The following is a 15,201-nucleotide window of genomic DNA, read 5'->3' as shown; positions in this document are numbered from 1 at the left end:
CCCAGACGGCAGGTGCGACCAGACGACAGTGTGCGAGACGAGCAGGCGGCTGGCAGGAGACGTTCACGGGGAGGATCTACTGATTGTAATTATGTCTTTAACTATTTTTAGTTAACGATCTCCGTAAAAAGATTATATTTATTTGCATGCATAGTATACATGTTTTGGAACTTTCCGGGTAGTTTATTGGACCATAAAAATCCGTTGAAAATTTCACGTAGTGAACGTCAATGAATCAGATCGTTTGGTGATCAAATAATTTACTTTACCTATATCTCTTGTTACCATGTTGGATGCGACTCCGTTGGGACGAGGTGGTTCGGTTTTATGCTATTGGAAAGGCGTTGATCATAACTCATGCAATCATCTAGGCTGACATTAAGTCCCAGAAATAAGTTATCTTATTTAAAAATATGTATCTTCACAATAAAAAAAACATAATATCCAAATTGAGCTCATAACAATTCCAGAGAGCTGAGGCAATCTAGACTTGTCAAATCATTCTAGACTTGCGTTGGACTCGTTTTTATAATTTATTCCCTGGGGTCTGGTCGACAGACAAGCAATCAACCACCCTCACCCGCCCACTAAAAATATTAAAACCGTCTCTGGTTCACGCTTCTTGCGATTTCCGTGAGTTGCCAAAGCGTAGTCGAAACATCATTTTGAAAAATGCGTGGTAGATTGTACAACCAATACAATCAGACGATCATAAATATGTACATATACGCAATTGGGTAGACAAGCAGACATGTATGGATCTCCTTTTAATGACACCTAAACTTGTTCGTGTAGGTTCGAACCCGAGAAAAATTTCCGCCCTTAACCCCTACTTCAAATTTTGCCTGGATAAGGACAACCTTACCCTAACCCTAATCGTACATAAGGAGTTTTAATAATTTCGAGCCAGGGGTAAGGGGTGGATCTTTTGCCTAACTAGATTCGCGTTTGCCTTTTAGGATTGTCAGCACCATACCCGTGCTCGTGGGTTACACCAAAGTGGGTTCCTCCAACATAAAGCTGACACGTTACACCCATCAGTCACTTACTTCAAGTCTTGCCATCAAAGAATTCGAGTGAAAGACAGTAAAATCATTGGTATTTGATACAATTTGTTTAAATTCGCCTGTCTGCCAGCTGTCACTTCCATATTTGGTATGCCGACCACAGTAGGTGTTTTTCTATGAAAGAGATCGCCATAGTTTTCATAAGTGTTTTATAACTTGTTCTCAAACTGACGTTTTGCGATTCGTGTACTACCACAACGTAATTTATATTATGCAGTTTAATCAAGGTTTGTATTTAAAATAAATTGAGACTATTACTCTGTTTTAGCAAAATGTTATTTCACTACACAACGTGTACATAAAGTAATAATAATAGTTTGATGATTTTACGAGCACTTCAGCCTCTGGCTATTTCGCACTCGGTACATAACGTAAAACAACGTCCAGTGATATATAGTGCTGAAAATACCATTGATTAAGTCGTTAGAGTGGAACCATCATGACTTACCGTTTGTCGATACTTGGAAGTTGCTATAATGCAACTGCAAATATAAACCTCATGCTTAGGGTATACAGGTGACTGTCAGGGTATGTACTTGTATAGCTGAATGGGTATTTTGTTGATCTGATTAACTCCGCAGTCCACTTTTATGTCTTATATGGCCTGTAAATAATCAAGTCTGGACTACAGTCCAATGATAGGCGTCATGAGCATCGATCTACGCAATTTGGATTCGATGACCTGCATCAAGAAAGTAAGCGAGCCTGACCACCCGATCCCTTTAGTCGCCTCTTACCACAGGCATGGGTTGCTGAAGGCCAATTCGAACCCGATTCTTCACAGGTGTTTGTCTGTAACATATTAGATCTGAGAGTACCATTCAGAAGATGAATATGTACCTGATGACAATAGTGTATGGAAGAATACGTCTCCCAACTCTTGTCCTAACAGGAGACACAAATGGGATCGGTTGGTAAACTTCCGTGAATAGGTGTTACAGCCATGCGCAAATTTGAAATCTGAAACTGCCACATGTATCAGCCTTCTTTCATCTGAACCGTAGGGTCTACTCGTTTCATATCAATTTTAGAACATGCTGGAATACATTATTTTATTATATGAATTATTATAAATGTGACCAGGAAGCAATGCAAATGATTAAAACGCGTTGCTAATCAAAAGTTACAGTATTGAGTTCTGCAGTAACAAGTAACTGCACTGGATGTTAAATATGTTTCAGGTATCCGGCAGTGTCATGGTGAAGGCGTACATATCCGGTGTTGCCGGTCGGTTCCCCAAATCCAATAATGTCCAGGTAATGTGGGTGTATATTCATATCTCTATACTAATCAACAGAAGTTAAAGAACCTCCGATTGTTTCCTATCACTATAGTGAACCTTGTGGGTATTGCAACACATAGCCTTCCAAATTTTGGAAGTTATTTAAATTGATTTGGGTAGTATACCTTATCGAAAGCTTATAGTGTCTGTTTGGTGTTCCGGGGATTGTCTGATCGTGGGTATTCTGGGTGTATTACCCTGTGTTGGAAAATGTGACTCATGTGGATTTGGTGGTCATGAATGGATGCGGAGTTGGCTCAGACTTTGGATGAACATGTCGGATGATGTCTGGTTGTGTGACAGAGGCATATGACGGCATTTGTCAAAGTATACACCTGCCTCTTTAGAGAAGATCTTCCATGTTCGGATCCACGGGAAGGATAATTAGCCCATCTCTTGCTCATGTTTTAAGAGCCGACGCAAGTTTGATCGGCTGGTCACAATGTCTACTGACCCGTAAAGATCCGGGTTAGAATACGTCTTCAGCAACCCATGCTTGTCGTAAGAGACGACTAACGGGATCGGGTGGTCATGCTCGATGGCATGGTTGATGCATGTCATCGTATCCCAAATGCGTAGACCGATGCTTATAATATCAGTCATTGGATTGTCTGGTCCAGACAACATTATTTACAAACCGTCGTCATATAGCTGACATATTGCTGAGTGCGGCGTTAAACAACCAACAGACAAACACAATGTCTTCTTAGTTTTGAATCCTACTTGGGTCAATGGGGGATAAGAACAAGAGAAACCTCTGCTGTTGACTGGCTAGATTTGTGTCATGAACCGTCAGACCCCTCAGAATCCACAGAACAGTCTATTAACAACTGGTTCATCTGGCCTAAGGTGAACTTGTATACATACGTGTGTACAAAACACAGCTCATTGACTTAAGACCAGATTAGATTTAGCAATCAGGCATGCTATTGTACACGTCACTCTCTCTATTTCGTATAATAAGCAATCACTGATAGCAAAATGTTGAGCCCTCGCGTTTTAGCATTATGTGTTTTCATACTGAGATAACTGAACTCCAAGGTGTTTATCCCAAGATCTACTGAAGTATGTGACTGATGTCCTTTGCCCAGGAGTTCTGGCAGAACCTGGTTGACGGAGTGGATATGCTGGGACCTACACGCTGGCCTCCAGGACTACATGGGCTGCCCCCTCGATCAGGCAGCATTCCAGACCTAGGGACTTTCGATGCGGAATTCTTTGGCTATTCAGAACCTGAGGTACAGTGAGACTTTATATTTGAAAAAACACAACAAAGTGTTCATGATACCTTTCATGAACAAGGTGTGTTAAATAAAAAAATAATTTTTAGACTTAACAATAATACGTTATTAATTTTTAGACTTAACAATAATACGATATTAATTTGTATAATTACAGCAAATGTACCAATCACGGTGATTTCCGTTGGAATTGTTTTAGAATAAAAAATCTATGCTTGGCGACCAAATTGATCCGGTGGTCCTGCTTGGTGAACATGGGTATTGCTCCTACAATCAATAACTTGTTTGGTCCAAACTCAACTGTTAACAGACCCGTGAAGATCCGGGGTAGAATAGGTCTTCAGCAACCCATGCTTGCCGTAAAAGGCGACTAAGCTTGTCGTAGGAGGCGACTAACGGGATCGGGTTGGTTGAAGCATGTCATCGATCCCAATTGGCTCATGATGTGAATCACTGGATTGCCTGGTCCAGACTCGATTATTTACAGACCGCCGCTATATAGCTGGAATATTGCTGAGTACGGCGTAAAACAACAAACCAACCAACCAACTGTTTACATGCAGCTGGAACAAATATTTAGCATTGTCCACTGTATTTTTGTCAGGCCCGGCACTGCAACCTGCTGCTACGACTTCTGTTGGAGGTGACGTTTGAGAGTGTTGTGGACTCCGGGCTGACCCTGTCCTCGCTGCGAGCAGACAAGACGGGATTGTACCTCGCTTGTACCTTCTCAGATGCGGATGTCATCACCAACTCGGCTGCGACAGACAGTGAACATAGTAAGGTTACATTGTGTGTAATGGTGATAGTGTGGTCTCAGTTGCTACCGGGTATGGACAGCATGTGGTTTCATGACTGATACTTGGATGGTTGACTGTCATCGTACCCAAAGGTATCCGCTTACAGCATCAAAAACATGCTTTCCATGACCAGAGACGTGCAGGTTCAAGAACATGTAGATCGCTCAAAAGACGTTAAAAACCACCCGATTGTTTATTAAATTAACTATAGTAATAGGAAACTTAACGGGTGTTATATGACTTGTTTGGAGTGGTATAAATGTTAAAGTATTGGAGTAACGAAACTGTTCGCCTGGGTGTTGACCTGTGGAAAAGGATAAATGTTCAAATAAAAAAGCCATTTCCTAAAAACAACTTATATATAGCGTGACTTTAAAGCCTTGCTTATCAAGTGCAAGAATCCAAAAACTCTGTCGTTCATAGTTTAATTGCGTTTGGAAATGCTGTACATGTTTACACTACTTCGGATGTAACAAAGTTGCGATTAGTTTTGATGAATTCTATTGTACTGGATATCTAGAGTGAATTATTTATCACTCAAAACGATTTGAAATAGCTGCATTAAAGCCGATTCCGTTTTATCTGAAGTCGACTGTAAATCCGGTATTCACATGCGTTTTCCAGTCAACCTACGGTCGACTCTGGTGCAACAGTTGAACACTTGGTACAGGTTCCAGGGACCAGTGATGACCGTGGACACTGCGTGTAGCTCCTCGGTCAGCGCGCTGCAGATGGCTGTCACAGATCTCATCACAGGCAGATGTAACTATGCTGTTGTTACAGGTGAGAAATTAGGTGATATGAACATGTTGGGACATATGGGCGCTTTGCTTCACTTGCAATCAGCACATTCAGTATGTCTCCGATTACATTGTTGTAAGCAACACTCATTCTACTGGGTGGTACCGTAATCCAATGGTTGTCAGGAGTTTCGCCCAGTACCGGGATCCGCTGGTAGTGAGTTCAAATCCCAGATTCGCTCCGATTATGACGCTTGGTCTATCAGCACCACACACCCTTGCTCGTGGACTGCATCACCTTTGGCACCCACATTTAGTTCCCTCGACACGCCCGATTGCAAATAGGCAGAGGCGGATCCAGGATTTTGAAAGTGGGTGCACATGATATTCAATACTTGGCCAAGGGCGCAGTTATTTCAAGCTTCCCATTAACGGTGCATGCATGTAAAATGAAGGTTGTTTCACCGATATGAGTTATAGTAACAACACAATGAAACGTTGCATGCACTTAACGCCTGCGCTGCCTGCAATACCTGTCTTTTGTACTGGCCCGCCTCTGTGGTCCAGTGGGCAGAGCGTCTACCCTGAGAGCACGAGGTCGGTAGTTCGATTCTCGGCTGCGTCACACCAAACGACGTTAAAAGAAGGTACTTGTTGTTACACTCCTGGCACTCGACACTGTGGCGATAAAAAAGGTCTGGTCGGCTCGGAGTCAGTAGACTGTCTGAGTAGGGTATTCGTGTTAAACTGCGGCATGGTATATCAGTTGGCTAGCACTATAAAACCGACATTAGGACAGACTCGAACAAGCAGCCACTCGAACGCACCTTATTTCACATCGCCTCTTAGACCGACACTGTAGCAACGTGATATAAATGTTGTCTGAATTGCTTTTCTTAATATCTTTTGGGGGGCGGTCGGGTAGCCTAGTGGTTAAAGCGTTGGCTCGCCACACCGAAGACACGGGTTCGATACAATGTGTGAAGCCCATTTCTGGTGTCCCCCGCCGTGATATTGCTGGAATATTGCTAAAAGCGGCGTAAAACCATACTCACTCACTCACTAATATCTTTTGGTGTAAGACACGCATCTAAAGGATCACCGGATCGCCATGACTGGCGACTATAGCTTTAAGACACCAGACACCAGTGTTGTTCGGCATCTGTAGTATAACCGAGATGTTTCTGCGTTTGTTATGAATATTTGGTAACGGTTTCCTTTCTCGTTCTTTTGTAGGCGTCAATTTGATATTGAGTCCGAATTGTTCGCAGTCTTTCAACAGATTAGGCATGCTCAGCCCCACCGGAGAAAGCCATGTGTTCGACATTAGCGCTAACGGCTACGTGAGATCAGATGGAGTAGCAGTTGTCATCTTGGCGAGGTGGGGAGCAGGAATAAGTAAAAACTTATGGAAAGATTCAAATGTATGAATCGTATATTGTCCTACTATATTCTATGATGTTTTTTAAAGAGAAATACTTATGATTATCAACACATGCTGTTTGTCCAGAGGAAATGTGAAGAAGGGCCTATGCATATGCATTAATACGTTTGGTAGTGACTCTTAGATGGAAGCCTTCTGAGGATATAAACTGAGTTTGCATTTTCATGGAATGATCGAATATTTGTAATATGTTTTATGAAGCCCTGATTTCATCAAGCAATTGTTTTGGTCCAAATGGAACACGATCGTCTGTTCTGCATTTCACTGGCAGGATTTCTGAAATATCATTAAAATGTCCGAATACGCAAACTGAACAAATCGTTACATGTCTGATATTTGATTGCAGAAATCCGGAAAGATGTGAAAGGATCTACGCAACTATCGCAGACATCGCCGTCAACAGTGATGGATACAAAGAGGAAGGTGAGCCACCACGAACTGTGTACATATTTCAAAACAACAATTCTTCCACTAGTGAGTGTGGTATGACATACTGACAGACTACTGATTTCTGATTTGTCAGGAATAGTGTACCCTAGCCGGTCGTCACAGAGCAATCTCCTCAGGTCCTTGTATGGCGAGAAGTTGATACCTACATCAAGTCTAGCCTACGTCGAGGCCCACGGTACCGGCACACAGGTGAAGTATTGATTTGTAATTGACCGTCAATACACGTTACGATAGTCGCCTTCTAGACCCGGAGGTTATGGCTTATGAGTGGCTAAGGGTTAACGCTGCCTGTAGCAATGTTACAGCCATACAATGACGTTTGATACCATAGAAGCCCTCGAATATGCCATGGTCCATACCAGTAAAGTATACTGAAAAATACTGAAGTGTTATTGATGAAGGTATGGATGAGATCGCGTTCTGCATGTATATGTTTTATCAGTTGCTTCTTTTGAAAATTGCAAAGATAATTATGACCAGATGGTCACACACCTTGAACCCATACAGTTTGTGTTTTTTATGAAAATGTGTCGTATTACAGAGAACTCATTTCTGGTGACCGAATCCGCGACTGGGTGAGGATGTGTCGTGTTTATTCATGCATGAATCTGCCTGTATTAGTGTTATATCGGACCACAACATCGTATGTCAACAGTAGCTATTACTAATGCAGTCGGTAGCCTGGTGGTTAAAGCGTTCGCTCGTCACGCCGAAGACCCGGGTTCGAATCCCGACATGGGTACAATGTGTGAAGCCCATTTCTGGTATCCCCCGCCGTGATATTGCTGGAATATTGCTAGAAGCGGCGTAAAACCATACTCACTCACTACTAATGCAGTCCCTTGTCTTATATGCAGATTATATCGTCTACTTTGAGTGTCACACCTTATGAGGAACGTTGCATCTATTAGCACCAGTATCTACTTGACGACTCGGTAATCAGGGCCAGTGACAGCGTAGCTCGTCGCTGAAGATCAGGGTTCCATACCGACTCGTCATACGACTAAATGAACATTGCTAAAAGGTGTGAAACACCCTACCTGCACACAGTAATCACCCTAAAGATTCACGCTTTAAATAACCAAAGAGTATCGCACATGTGCACATGCGCCACCGTCAGCTAGATTTAGTCGTCTTCAGGAAAGGGCGGTCGGGTAGCCTAGTGGTTAAAAAGTTCGCTCGTCACGCCGAAGACCCGGGTTCGATTCCCCACATGGGTACAATGTGTGAAGCCCATTTCCGGTGTCCCCGGAATATTGCTAAAAGCGGCGTTAAACCATACTCACTCACTCATTTTCAGGAAAGTTGTATGGATAGAAGTGTTTGGTAATATCATTCTTGAAAATATATTGGTTCCTCAGGCTGGTGATCGCCTGGAGTTGAACGCCATCATGGATGCATTGTGTGACGGCAGAGACGAACCCCTCTTGGTTGGGTCGGTGAAAAGCAACATGGGACATTGCGAGGCAGCGTCAGGTCAGACGGACATCTTTCAAATAATTAATATTCAACTTCCACTAGTCCACAGGTCTTACAAACGGATGTCACAGGCTAGAAATCCATCAATCGTTCATGACATCACAGTATTACTTTTATCTAGATCGAAAACCTTTGGTAAAAATAGTGTTTATTAACATCTTCAGTTGCAGTATGATGCTTCATCACATGTATACAATCTATGTATGCTATTCCTGTACAGGTTTATCGGCTGTGGTCAAGTGTATACTGTCAATCTACCATGGCATGGTCCCTGCCTGTCTACACTACAAGACTCCGAATTTGGGTATTATAGGCATACCGCTGGGCAAAATAAAGGTGGTGGATACATGTCATAAACTGAAAGGTCAGTATTTTTTGCATGGCCATTCTTTCAATTTTCTGACTGAACACAGTGTATTTACTTCACGATCATGTTTCTACGTTTGTCATCGCCATATAACTGTTAGTGCGTTCCCAGTGTGGTAGACTTCATGCACCTCTTGGGACTTTCCACCCGCACCACATACACTACCTAATGTGTTCTAGTGGATAATGCTTCGGAAAGCGGAAAGTCGGTGGCTATATCCCCGGCCTTGTCGTACCAAAATACGTCAAAAGATTGTTACCCTGCCTTAGCTATACATATCTATATATAAAACCGGCGTTAGCACGCTCACTCTTTCACTCACTCACTCACTCACTCACTCACTCACTCACTCACTCGCTCCCACACTTGCTCCGACACTCGCTCGTTCACACACACACACACACACACACACACACACACACACACACACACACACACTTGTTCCTATGGAGACCATTGATGTTGGTTTCTTAAAATCCACTTAATTGTAATGACTTCCGTATCACATGATGCTCCTTTGGCTGTTTATGCACAGGTAGGATAAGTATCATGGGAATCAACTCGTTTGGCTTTGGAGGGGTGAATGGCCATCTTATCCTGATGTCCTACAAGAACCCACCATACGAACCCAAAAGTAAGGTATCCAGGATAGAACAGTCACTGAATAAATATCTCGATATAATGGCTCTGAAACGTATGAGCGTATGAAAATAGGAAATTGCAATGAAGCGGCATGCAGGCAAATAAGTGTACTAGGATAGTACTTGTAGTGAACACGATCGCATAACTTGTTTACGCGTTTATTATTTCTTTTATATCAGCAGAAATACGAGAGAAAAACAAGTCTACATATGTGCTGATAAAAACGTTTTAAAAATATAAGCTGTAATAATTGTCAAGTCTATTAATTTAATTTGGATCATCTCTTTCAGGGAATGGTACGTATCTAGTCCCCATCACCGTCCGGAATGAAGAAGGCGTTGCAAGGATACAGACGTTCCTTGAGAAGCACTCGGAAAATATTGCGCTGATGCGGCTGATAAGCAGATCCATGTTGTCGTGCGACCCTCGTCAACAAATCCGGGGTTACGCAACTGTGAATCTGCCAGAGATAGGTAAGAATTACCTGGGGTAGAACAGTGGGTAAAGCCTTGGCTCGTCGCAACGAAGACCTGGGTTCGATTCCCTACAGGGAACAATGTGTAAAGCTCATCTTCGGTGTCGCGGCCGTATGAACTTTCACTGAAATTAAAAGTTAAGTCGATACTGTCTCAGTTTTACTGAGATGTTGGTATATTCATTTCAGTTATGTTCAATCATTGGTTGAGATATTCCGTTTGTCGTGTTACATTGAGATACAACCTTATGCTCACCCCGTAAACCCAGGGTTATGTTAAGTAACGTTACAGGCGTCGTAATAGACTTTTCACTACTATTTTGGACACCTTATCTTTGAGCTATGTTCACCTGTATCCTGTAAAATAGGGGGAGGGGACTATTCTAACCCGGAATCCCCGGCCCCAACTGACTGTAAATCCCGAACCCTTCACCTAGGCTGCTTGTACGTCTACATCATCCACTTGGAGCAACGTCTGGTATTTCAGAACAGGTGCCTAGTACACTGTAATGTAATGTTAAAAAATATTAACCTCGCTAAAAAAATAACATGTCATGTGTCATTGTTTGACATGCATAACTTAGAAGTTGACGAACCCATGCTTTCCGTAAAAGGCGACTAACGCTATCGGGTGGTCAGGCTGGCTGACTTGGTTGATGCATGCCATCGTATCCCATGTGTATGGTTGATCATGATGATAATCACTGGATTGTATGGTCCAGACTCGATTATTTACAGACCACCGTCATATACATGTAGATTGAATATTGCCGAGTGCAGCGTTAAACAACAAAACAACCAACCAACCAACAAACAAAAGATGTTGACGGATGACAAAGTAGAGACAAATAATGGATAACAATTTCTTTATTACTGTAAAGGCGACGTTTTGAGTGTAGATCCTTAATACCGTTGTCCTTGGTTGACAGGAAATAAAGAAGTTGTTATCAATAAATTGTTTTACTATGTTACATGTATACTACAGTGAAACCCTAAATATTTTGTACATACTATACCGTTCACATTGGCGTCGTCCGCCTGCGTGGTCTAGTTAATAGAGCGTCTGCCAGGAGAGCAGAAGTTCGATGGTTCGATTACCTGGTCGCGTTATACCAAAAGATGTTGAAAATGTGTTTGGTACTTGTTACCTTGCCTCGGCAATAAAGGGATAAAACAAAGACTGGTCGGCTCAGTCAGTATACTGTCTGAATGGCGTATCCATGTTAAACTGAGGCATGATGTCTCAGTGGGCTAGCACTATTAAACTGGCATTGGTTCCGACTAGTGCGCACTCAAGCACGCATGCACATACTCGTGTGCTTGCACTCGACATTTAAGTGCAATAACCCGACGTTAAGCCTCATTTCACCTCGCTTCATTAAATGAAGGCGCCAGTGGTATGATAGTTTTTGCCAGCTCTGAGACCGCCTCCGTGGTCTAGTGGATAGAGCGTCCGCCCTGAGAGCGGAAGGTCGGGGATTCGATCCCCGGCCGCGTCATACCAAAAGACCTTCAAAGACGGTACTTGTTGTTACCCATTATGGCGCTCGGTAATAAGGAAACACTAAACATATAAAACAAGGACTGGTCGGCTCGGAGTCAGTATACTGGTATCTCGGTAGGCTAGCACTATAAATCGGCATCAGTCCGGATTAACGCACACACGCGCGCATCGCTATATAAGTGCAATAATCTTGGACGCGACGTTAAACAGTGTCCGCATCTTTATATCATATGACCGTTCTTGTGATTCTTTAAGCTGATGCCAGATTTATAGGTTGACTTTGCTCGTTTTCACCGACTCAGTTGTGGGGAGACTTGTAAACTGAACGCTTTTCTTTCAACTTTGGTGGTAATGGTGGACCTAAGAGATCACTACTGTCATCCACTTGTGTGGAGTCATCGGTTATGCCCAGAGCACCTGGGTCGACATAATCAAAGAGGTTTTCCATGGCGCCGTTCCACCACTGTCAGCAGCTCATCACCCTCTTTCGTCGTATGGAGGGCGATTCATAGTAGCACTGACATGGGTGGAGGGTGACATCTGATTAAGAAACGAAGCCAGTGTTTTGTCTAGTCCTGTACCATGAATGTGGAATTTATATGTTTTAGGTATTTTCTTTTTACTAAAAGCCTAGGCAAGTCTAGATCAAACTAACCAAGACTTGTATGAAAACAGCAGAAGAGGAAAGGCTCTTTCGAAAAAAATATTATGTTAAAGACATGTTTTCATTAACTTAGTGTTCGTCTATGTTTTGTCATTCTAGATATCAGCTGTTCAGTGTTCATATTCTGTTGCATGACTTGAGCTAGGAGCCAGTCTTCACTCTCAATTGAGGGCATAGTCGGGGACTTGTAGTTGGTGGTCGGGCTGTTATCCGCCGAGGTACTAACCTCTTTGTCTTGTTTGGAACCGGATTTTGGTTTTACCTTCGATGCCGGGGAGCGCTTTTAAGAGCTTGGATTTGACTTTGGACACCCTTTGTCACTTTTAAATGATGAGAAGCATTCATGTCATCACGGACCTACATACTCACGGTTGTATAGGTCCTCGGTGACATCTACGATATTGCCCAGTACATCAATGTCTCTGGGAGAGCGTTCCCCTGATTGCAGCAGAGCATCAGCAATCTTGGCTGGTACCACCTTGGATCTGTTGTTGTTTACCTGTTCTTGGTAAGCACAGTCGGATGTTGATGACCACTCAATCAGTAATTTGACACGCTGAGAGTAGTTATTCCAGCTCAAACGGTCATTTACACACTCTGTGTAAAAGGGCTTAGATTAAGTCACTGTATTGTCAGGGGCATGATCACCCTGTCGGCTTCCTGCAAGTTTCGTCAACGCACTTACTCCTGGTTCGCTCTTGCGGTCTCACGTGATAACGGCCGTCGTCGTGATTGGTTGAAATATAATTGGTTATTGTTAACGGATCTGTATCCAAACCATCAGATCTCCGGGCTACTCTGTTTTTTTCGTGCAGTATGTAGACCATCGGCAACAGTTACATACACAGTGAAGGTCACCACTGGCAGTGCATTCGGAGCTGGAACTGATGCGAATATTTTCATCGATCTCCAAGGAGACTTACAGAAGTCAGGTAAGCAATTGTTTTAACCTTCGCATTACTAAGCTCGTTAGTAATTTACATAACTTTCCTTAAATAGGCATAGATGGTTTTTCACAACCAAACAAGAATCACATTTTTTTTAAATGTATGTAAAATATAATTCATTCATCTAAATACATGGGTGTGCCTTACAGGAAAGATTGACTTGAAGAAAAGTTTAACGCAAAAAAACAAGTTCGAACGTGGAAAAACGGACGAGTTCCTTCTCAAGACAAAGGACGTTGGACACTTGCAGAGAATTGTGTGAGTCACCTGTAACAAGATGTTTCGCAACTACCTGTATGAATTATTTGCAATTGATGGTTGGTATCTACTTCAACACACACTGATACGTCCACTGTAGCCCTCGCCACTTGGAATAGGAGCTTAAAATATGGCGATGATTAATTAGCGAAGGTAGCTTTATGTGTTCCAGTTCTTATGAAGTGAAAACAAGCCATTCCGGCTTTATTACATACAGTGATTAGCACTTACAGTAATGACAAAAATGGGAAACTTCGCATGTCAAGAAATATCCATTTTGCTTGAGTTTAACATCGTCATTGAGTTGTGATGACGTTACAATCAAGGCAAGGATCGGCACTCAGGTGACTGCGAGTGGGTTTATTAAGCAGCGTGAGCGGTGTACATTCATTGCCAGCACGAACTGGAAGAAGAAAAACGTGCACATGAAGTATTTTAAGACGGTCACTACTCCACTGACGACTTGGCCTACCGTGCCCGTAATAGTTTCAAGGTAGCATATATAAATAAATATTGAACCTACCATATCATTTTTAGTTAGGATACTTTAAATTAAAAGTAATCTGAATGTTGCATGATTGCTTTTGCCCTTTCTTTTGAAAAAAAGGACATCCTGATCCTGTTTTCACACTTTAATTCAACAACTAGGATCGGCCATGATAACAAAGGTCACGCCGCCTCCTGGTTCCTGGGTCACGTGACCGTCCACTCGTCATCTCTGGACTTCACATGGACATTACCTTGTGGACGATGGTTAGCCAAAGATGAAGATGATGGACGTATTGTAAGGGAGTTGCTACCCCTTGATAAATGCCCTTTCAGTCAAGAGCCTTGTAAGTGTAGTTTCTGTTTCCCTAGTAGAGCACATAGCCTTTGTCACCTCAGCAATTCAGTGAAGCTTCGTTATCCATTGGACCGCCTCCATGGTCAAGTGGATAGAACGTCCGCCCTGAGAAGTTCGGGGGGTTCGATTCCCGGCCGCGTCATACCAAAAGACGTTAATAGATGGTACTTGACACCCTGTCTGGCATTCAGCATTAAGGGGCTAAAACAAGGACTGGTCGGCTCGGATTCAGTATTCTGTGTCTGAGTGGGGTATTCATGTTAAACTGCGGTATGGTATCTCAGTGTGCTAGCACTTTAAAATCGGCATCAGTCAGGACTAGTGCAAACAGCCACACCCGTAAAGATCCGGGTTATAATAAGTCTTCAGCGCCCATACGACCTGATAAAGATACATATTATAATATAACGGGGTTTTCTTCACATTAGCGCTTGATTAAAATTGGAAAATATATGTTGACGTCACACATGTTTTTCGTTAGCCCAGCCAAAATAACTTCATAATTCCAACCCAGTTCTACAAGGGTGGGAACTGGACTTTTATGGTCAGTTGACTCCCTTGCCTCGGGAAGATGATGCTCATGATTTCAATCAATGGATTGTCTGGTCCAGACATTACTTACAGACCGCCGTCATATAGCTGGAATATTGCTGAGGGCGGCGTTAAACAACGCACACACACACACACACACACACACACACACACACACACACACACACACACGTGCATGCAGTCGCTATATACATGTAAGAGCAATAATCTTAAACGCGACGTTATACCCATTTAACACCCCACAGTTATGTATGTTTGTAAATAATCTGTCTTGACGTTGCCATGTAAGTAAACGACTCGTCTTGCACGCACAATGAATAAACAGTATATTCCGAGATTCCGGGTATATTATATGAGAAACATGATTGAACGGTGTCACGGGTGGCCACGGGTGGCCCAGTCGTCTAAGGCGCCGCGATTCGCTGTGCAGAGTTGCGTCCCTTGG

The 15,201-nt window shown here is 42.8% G+C and overlaps 1 protein-coding gene across 1 annotated transcript in view; it reads left to right on the top strand.

Moving 5' to 3' along the window:
• The window catches only part of LOC124131515 (fatty acid synthase-like), a 37,850-nt gene continuing 22,649 nt past the window's right edge, over positions 1-15,201 (top strand). The window contains exons 1-15 of the mRNA XM_046494809.2: positions 1-85; positions 2,249-2,323; positions 3,441-3,587; positions 4,195-4,369; positions 5,015-5,173; positions 6,367-6,511; positions 6,921-6,997; positions 7,098-7,213; positions 8,386-8,500; positions 8,724-8,867; positions 9,406-9,504; positions 9,803-9,985; positions 12,971-13,087; positions 13,252-13,360; positions 14,009-14,193. Coding sequence (XP_046350765.2) covers positions 2,264-2,323; positions 3,441-3,587; positions 4,195-4,369; positions 5,015-5,173; positions 6,367-6,511; positions 6,921-6,997; positions 7,098-7,213; positions 8,386-8,500; positions 8,724-8,867; positions 9,406-9,504; positions 9,803-9,985; positions 12,971-13,087; positions 13,252-13,360; positions 14,009-14,193 — 1,831 coding nt within the window. The 5' untranslated portion in view covers positions 1-85; positions 2,249-2,263. The remainder of the gene's footprint in view (positions 86-2,248; positions 2,324-3,440; positions 3,588-4,194; positions 4,370-5,014; positions 5,174-6,366; positions 6,512-6,920; positions 6,998-7,097; positions 7,214-8,385; positions 8,501-8,723; positions 8,868-9,405; positions 9,505-9,802; positions 9,986-12,970; positions 13,088-13,251; positions 13,361-14,008; positions 14,194-15,201) is intronic.

This window comes from Haliotis rufescens, unplaced genomic scaffold (assembly GCF_023055435.1).
Source record: "Haliotis rufescens isolate VD_foot unplaced genomic scaffold, xgHalRufe1.0.p SCAF_1, whole genome shotgun sequence".
Taxonomy (NCBI): Eukaryota; Metazoa; Mollusca; class Gastropoda; order Lepetellida; family Haliotidae; genus Haliotis; species Haliotis rufescens.
The sequence above is the reverse complement of the archived record's forward strand: the minus strand, read 5'-3'. Positions and strand labels throughout refer to the sequence as shown.